The sequence below is a fragment of the Chlamydotis macqueenii genome, chromosome W (genome assembly GCF_036417535.1).
Source record: "Chlamydotis macqueenii isolate bChlMac1 chromosome W, bChlMac1.mat, whole genome shotgun sequence".
Classification (NCBI taxonomy): Eukaryota; Metazoa; Chordata; class Aves; order Otidiformes; family Otididae; genus Chlamydotis; species Chlamydotis macqueenii.
Genome location: NC_141592.1, coordinates 19035027 through 19042537, shown reverse-complemented (window position 1 = coordinate 19042537; position 7511 = coordinate 19035027). Strand labels below are relative to the sequence as shown.

The following is a 7511-nucleotide window of genomic DNA, read 5'->3' as shown; positions in this document are numbered from 1 at the left end:
ACCCTCTGGCCTCCTGCTGGGCGACCGTCTGGGCCTGACTCAGCCCAGCCCAGCTGCAAGAAGTAGAGAGCAGATGGATGATGTGAAGAGACCCTGAGAGGCGCCTGCCTGCCTGCTGTGAACAATTTCTTGTGAGAGGAACGGCTGCAGATGCCAAGGTGAGTGAAGAAGGAAGGAGAGCAGTAGTGCAGCTTCTGGCCAGAATTCCCCTGCAGGCTGTGGTGATGGCCATGGTGAAGCAGGCTGTCCCTGTGCAGGCCATGGAGGTCCACGGAGGAGCAGAGATCCCCCTGCAGCCCGTGGAGGACCCCACGCCATGGCAGGTGGAGGCCTGAAGGAGGCTGTGCCCTGTGCAGGGCCCACTGGGGCAGCTGCTCTGGAGGGGCTGCACCCCATGGAAAAATGACCCACACCAGAGCAGTTTCATTGAGGACTGTGGCCTGTGGGAGGGACCCCATGAAGGAGCAGAGGAGAAATGGGAAGAGTTCTTCCGCCGATGATGAAGTAGCAATGTAAAACAACGTGTCATGAACTGACCACCACCCCAATTCCCTCTTCCCAACTGTGCCTCTTGGGGCGGGAAGGTGGTAGAGATAATGTTAAGCCTGGGAAGAGGGAGGTGTGGGGGGAGGTTATCTTGTTCTCTCTCTCATTATCCTGCTTTTCTTTTAATAATAAACAAATAGTTTTCCCAAGTCAAGTCTGTTTTTCCCGTAACAGTAACTTTAAAGATTTTCTCCCTGACCTTATCTCAAACCTGGAGCCGTTTTTCTTATATTATCTCTCCCTATTGTATCGGAGGGTGGGGGGAGAGAGAGAGTGAATACGTAGTCTGGTCTCAAACGGGGCTGAACAATGGCAGAGGGAAAGACAGTGACAACTTGAGGAAGATTTCTCTGAGCAGATAAAAAGCCGTATCTCATAGACCCTCCTCTGCTATTCACGTCCTTTACATTTTCTAGGAGATCTTCCCTCAGCTCTGTGCCTGGAACTCTGGGCGGTGCTGGCTGAATGTGCTATGAGGAGAAGTACCCTCACCCACTGCCTGCCGAGGAGTCAGCCCTTTCTGCAGCAGCGGGGTCATGTGAATGACGGGGTGAGGGGCCAATGCTGGTGCTTGACTTTGTCAGATAAAACCGCTCCTAATGCAGAAGGGCTTGTCAGGATCTGCACTGCCAGTGCTAAGGAAACAGGATTGCAGAAAGGAGTTTGAGAGATTTGTTTTTTTTTTTTCAAATCTCCATCCCCTTCTTCCCTAGGGAATATTCGTGGATGTTAGCAACCTTCAGCATTTCTGCTGCACTCAGGGAGAAAACAGAGACACTGGCAAAGGAAAGGATTGTCTGTGGCTCAGTGCACAGTGAGCTCTTTCCTGGATCACACCTTTCTCTGATCGAGGACAATGACATTCCCCAGTTTATCCTGCAAAGCCACCAGACACTGCTGAGAGAAGAGCAATGCCCTGAACTTGGATGCAGACAACTGAATCTCTCATCTCTTCTCAAGGTGTCGGAACCCCACAAAGACAAAGACAGACATGGCTCATTTCATCAGTCCAACAGCGTTTCTTTGGTCATAGTATCTCCCTGCTTACACATGGGGCTTGGAGATAACAGAAACATGCGGTGAGACAGAATTACATCCTAGAGGGAAACTCTACAGAGGCTGCTATTTGACAGGTGACATCGGACACACTGTGGTGCAAGGCTCAGACACAACAGGATCAAGTCTCAATAAATGTGATATAAACCTAGAAAATTATATATAAGTAGAATTATCACAGGAAAGAAAAACATATGGCCTAAGATAAACTCTGGGAAATATATATAGAAGGGAAGGTAGGTTGTTGTCAGGGAAATGATGTGCATTGGGCCAATTTCCATAGGGCATCCTTGAGCTCCTGGTTCCTCATGCTGTAGATGAGGGGGTTCACTGCTGGAGGCACCACAGAGTACAGAAATGACACCACCAGGTCCAGGATTGGGAAGGAGATGGAGGGGGGCTTCAGGTTGGCAACCATGGCAGTGCTGAGAAAAAGGGAGACCACAGCCAGGTGAGGGAGGCACGTGGAAAAGGCTTTGTGCCGTCCCTGCTCAGAGGGGATCCTCAGCACAGCCCTGAAGATCTGCACATAGGACACCACAATGAACACAAAACACCCAAATGTGAAACAGGCACTGACCACAAGAAGCCCGACTTCCCTGATGTAGGTGTCTGAGCAGCAGAGCTTGAGGATGTGGGGGATTTCACAGAAGAACTGGTCCACAGCATTTCCCTGGCAGAGTGGCAGTGAAAATGTGTTGGCAGTGTGCAGCAGAGCATAGAGAAACCCACTGACCCAGGCAGCTGCTGCCATGTGGACACAAGCTCTGCTGCCCAGAAGGGTCCCGTAGTGCAGGGGTCTGCAGATGGCAACGTAGCGGTCATAGGCCATGACAGTGAGAAGACAGTACTCAGCTGCGATAAGAGAGATAAAGAAAAAGAGCTGGGCCACACACCCTGAGTATGAGATGCCGCTGGTGTCCCAGAGGGAATTGGCCATGGCTTTGGGAACAGTGGTGGAGATGCAGCCCAGGTCAAGCAGCGAGAGGTTGAGGAGGAAGAAGTACATGGGGGTGTGGAGGCGGTGGTCGCAGGCTATGGCAGTGATGATGAGGCCGTTGCCCAGGAGGGCAGCCAGGTACATGCCCAGGAAGAGCCAGAAGTGAAAGGGCTGCAGCTCCTGTGTGTCTGCGAATGCCAGGAGGAGGAACTCAGTGATGGAGCTGCTGTTGGGCATTTCCTTCCTCTCAACATGGGAGTCTGTCAAAGCAGGAGAAGGCAGTGAAGGGTTAGGAATGGCTTCTCTGAGAAAAACCTCTTCCATTTCTCACAGAACTCCCACTCCCCCAGCCTCCGTCGTTCCAGAAAGACCATCATGCAGCTCCCTGGCTGAGCTCTGGGTTCTGCTGGCTGAGGGTGCAATGGGGAGCAGAGGATTCTGCTGTGGGCTCCTGAGGAGTCAGTGCTGCTGTGCACCAACCTGCAGGTAGGAACCAGGAATGATCTCTGTTTAAATCCCCTCATGAAATCAATCACATCTCAGCACTGTCCCTCCCAACTCAGCTGACTGCAGAGCAGAGCTGTTCGGGGGTGGTTATGTTTCTTTTGTTCCTGCCCCCTGTCCCAACTGAGGAGGGTTTGATGAAGGCAGACATCCCTGGCATGGCTGCTACACTGCAGGTGCCATCCTGAGAGCCCTGGGAGGCAAAGGGACAGAGCCTTGGTGCACAGGGAGGACAGACAGTATGTCCATCTGTGCTGCTGTCAGCTGCCCCGGGCTCACAGCTCTCTGAGCCAGAGGATGAGCACACTCAGCTCTTCCCCTGAAAGGAACTGGATGCTGCACAGAAGAGAGGAACCCAGTTTCAGAATGCAGATGATCTCCACACTCCCCTCTCCAGGGAAGAGCTGTCAGCTCCTGGATGCCCTAAAGATGGGGTGTCCTTAACAGAGAGCCAGCTTCATCCTCACCCTCTGGACTGCATTGCCCAGAGACCCACAGGCCAGAGGAGGGCTTGGGCACTTTGCTCCCATGGACACATCTGCACGGCAAGGCCTGCAGGGCCAGTGGCTGAGCTACTGCTGAACCCTCAGACCCAGACAGCCCGAAAAGAAGAGCAGCAGCAGCAGGGGCAGGTGGAGAAAGAAGGAGAAATGCCCCAATTCTTCTGCTCCGGCAGACAGGGCCAGAAAACATCCCTGTGTTGGCAGGGGCTAAGGAGCAGCTCAGATGAACCACGGTGATACCACACAGGTGATGGGGCTTTCAGCAGGCAGTGAAAGAGGTGAAGGGACATTATCAGCCTCCTCACAGACCCACTGACCTTTCAGTCCAATGTCGTGGGAGTGTCAGTCTCTTGTGCAAACCTAAATGCTCCATTGCTCTTTTCCCCCACAAACACAGCAAGAAACTGAAAGCACAGACTTCAGAAAGCACCTTTCCTTCCAGGTATCCCCTGTCCTGATACGCTTTTTAGAAAGCTTCCTCTGGAAATGTCCTGCAGAGATCCAGAGCTCAATAGGACAGGAACGCTGCTAAGGGTCACTCTATCCACCCACAGCTTCTCCCTCTGTGCCCTTGCGAGCTCCCCGGAAGGCTGATTCCAGCAACCACTGGACTCCCTGCCCAAGCACACAGACGCTGGGGTGCAGGGACCCTGCTCTGAAGGACAGCCCTGGGCACCCGTGGCTGCACACACACATTCACACCCTGCAGCCGTCCCTGGGAGAAGGCAGCCGTTGTGCCCTGTCCATCTGGCAGTGAAGCAGGGACAGCCCTGCTCTGGAGCATCTCCTCCTCCTCCTCCTCCTCCTCTACACTGGAGAGAGATCTCTGTGGGCCATGGCAGCTGGACGAGACCCCTCCAGGAAGCTCCTGTTCATTGCCCTGCAGCCAGAGACTTACCGTGCAGAGGGCTGTGAAGGTTTCTCCTCCAGTGAGCTCTCAGCCCAGGCTGCCTTTAACCTCTCTCTGCCCTGCCTGTCCCCACTCAGTGCCTGCAGGCAATGCCCTCAGTCCTGCTGCGCTTTGCAGAGCAGCTGCTCCTGGGCAGAGCTGTCTCTCTGCCGTTCTGCCTCCTTACCGTGAGCTCCCTGCATCCCAGGAGCCTGGAGCAGCTCAGCAGCAGAGGACCAGCCCAAGCCACTGTAATGACCTCTCTGGTGGGTTTGGGGCCGGGTCCATGAAACTCAGACACTGTGAGGAAGCTGATGAAACCTCTCCAGAAGTCAAAGTCAGATACAAACTCCAAGGCTTCTTGGAGACTTAATGGGTCCCACAGAGGGACATTACTGACAAAGCCTCCCTGGGGCTGGTTAGAGCTGAAATGACAGGGAAAAGCAATGTAAAGGTGGAACAGATTCTGAGTAAACCTGGATGTGTTATATTAAGCCAGAGGGCCAAGCCCTGACCCCTAGGCACTGGAAAGGGAGATCCTGTCCCTCACGTTTCTTGAGACTTTTTCTGGGGCAGTGTGATGTGGGGATGATGTGCAACGCCAAGTGCAAGAACAGGCTGTGACACCTCCCTGCTCCTGAGTGGGGAAGAGGAGTCCATGAGGCCCTGGTGCTGTCATGATAAAGTTTCTCCTAGTCGCACAGAAAACAGCCATGGCCAAGGGGAGAAAGATGTCAGCTCTGATGAGGGTATTCAGCATTGTCAGCTCCCTCAACAATCTCCAACACAGCCTGTCCTCTGCTGCCCTACACCTGCACCTGTTTCCTTGAAAGCTGTGGCCACCTAATCCTCTTCTTCTTGTTCTCATCTGAGTATCTCACTACCACTACTGATTTCTCTCCACCGTCCCTGGCTGTGCCTTGACACACAAAGCCTTGGGCTGGTCCAAACTCCCTCTGGGAGGGGACACACACACACACACAAATCCATCCACTCTCAGTCCATTGTTCAAGGAGCTGAAGTCTCTGATCGTGCTGCTCTGAGCCTGTGTCTCAGCAGGCAAAATCCCAGGTGCCTCAGGATCCCCACAGAGGCCATGTACACGAGACTCCATCTTGGAAGACCTCTTCTGGGCACTCTCCAGTTCCTGCCACGTTCTCTAGAGCAGGAAACCCAACAGAGGGATGCATCAGTCAAAATGTGGCCACAACAGTGCTCAGTTGAGGGGTATGGTAACTCCCCTTTTCTGAGTGGCCACATGGTTCCTAATGCAGCTGCCTACCCAGCTGATCTCACTTATGGTGAGCATGTTCTACTGGCTCATATGGCATCCCTCCTTGGGCCCAGGCCCTCCTCCTTAGGGTCCCTGCTCAGCCAGCCAGGTCCTAGCCTGCCCTGAGGTACAAGGTTATTCTTTCCCCTCAAAGCAGGACTTGTTGCTTCTCCTTGTGAACTTCAGGATGTTTCTGCTGACCGAATCCCAGAGATTCTCAGGGTTCTCCCAGAATGATGCTCCATTGTGACAGCTGTTAATCTTGCAGGCAGCTGGCTCACCCTGATTTTGGTGTCTCTCGCAAGAAAACAGCGTGAGTTGCAGGGCACTACAAATACTAAATTAAGGTATTAATTCAATGAAATTGCTTTCAAATATAGAATTATCCATGCAGACCACCTCAAAACGAGCTACAAAGCAAGCCAAGCCAAGACCAGTGTGGAAAGAGCAAACAAAGGAGGGCTGTTTGTATGGGAGGCGCTAAGGATGATCAAAGGGAAGATCTCTGGTGGGGGAAAAGAGGGAAAAAGGGAACAGAAGATGAAGCAAACGGCATGAGCAAGGAGGTCTGGAAGTACCTCCCAAGCAGCTCTGCATGTGACCAGCAGTGACTTGCACAAGACAAGAAAGATTTTCTGACCAGTCATGTTTGCTAACTTCCATGGCCATGACGAACCAGAGTGCTTTCCCTAGCATGGTCAAGGGAAGACCTGTGGTGGAAGGAAATGCACCATCACTGGTGCTGCAAGGCAGCTCAGGAGGTCTCTAAGCCAACCTCCTCCTCACAGCAAGGTCTCATCACCATTGCACAGTGCCTAAACCTGAACTGTTTTGGATGTAGTGTAAAAAGTGCTGAGCAGAAGGCGACAATCACTTCTTCTGCCTGTGGTGCTCCTCATGCAGCCCTGGATGCTGTTGGCCACCTTCTCTGCTGGGTCATGTTTTGCCTCATGAAACTGAAGGACCACCACAGCCTTTTCCCACAGAGCTGTTGGCCAGCCACACAGCTCCTGGCCTCTGTCACTGCAGCCTGGAATTCCCCTGGTCAGTGCTTGGGTCTTTTTAGAAGATAGACACAAAATTTTTATTTTGCTTTATCCAGACATTATGACCTCACAAAATCTCTCGGAACAGCCTTGCAATGACATCATCCTGGTCTCTCAACATCCTAGGATACATCCCGTCTGGTGCAACAGACTCTTAAGGGTTGACCTTACCTAAGAAAGCTCTGACTTGATCTCCATCACCTGCTGTATTTCACCTGGGATCTGCCTTTTAGGTAATTGAGAGACAAAGGCCAAGAGTACCTCAAACGTATCTATTCCTCCTCTTGCTAAACCCAGCAGTGGCCACACATTCTCTTCATTTCTCCTTCTGAAATAGTAACAGCTGTTTGTTGTGCCCACGAATTCTTTTGCAAGTGTCAACTTGGCTCCCTAAAACCAACCGAATTTAGAATTATAGAATCATAGAATTGCAATGGTTGGAAAGGACCTTCAAGGATCATCTAGTCCAAGCCCACTGCAAGGAGCAGGGACGTCCCCAACTAGACCAGGTTGCTCAGAGCCCCATCCAACATGGCCTTGAATGTTTCCGGGGATGGGGCACCCACAACCTCCCTGGGAAACCTGTTCCAGTGTTCCACAACCCTCAGTGTAGAACATTATTTTCGTAATATCCAATCTAAATCTGCATCCCTCTATTTTAAAACCATTACCCCTCGTCCTATCACAACATGCCCTGCTGAACAGCCTCTCCCCATCTTTGCTGTAGGGCCCCTTGAGGTACTGGAAGACTACT

The 7511-nt window shown here is 52.3% G+C and overlaps 1 protein-coding gene across 1 annotated transcript; it reads right to left on the bottom strand.

Moving 5' to 3' along the window:
- Window positions 1-1849: 1849 nt before the first annotated feature.
- Window positions 1850-2779, bottom strand: LOC147596599 (olfactory receptor 14I1-like). The gene has a single exon (XM_086769463.1). It carries the CDS (start codon window positions 2777-2779, stop codon window positions 1850-1852), a length of 930 nt encoding a protein of 309 aa, XP_086625589.1.
- Window positions 2780-7511: the final 4732 nt, after the last annotated feature.

Bases quoted from the DNA above. Each gene is read 5' to 3' on its own strand.
- LOC147596599 (XM_086769463.1), bottom strand. From the start codon at position 2,779: ATGCCCAACAGCAGCTCCATCACTGAGTTCCTCCTCCTGGCATTCGCA.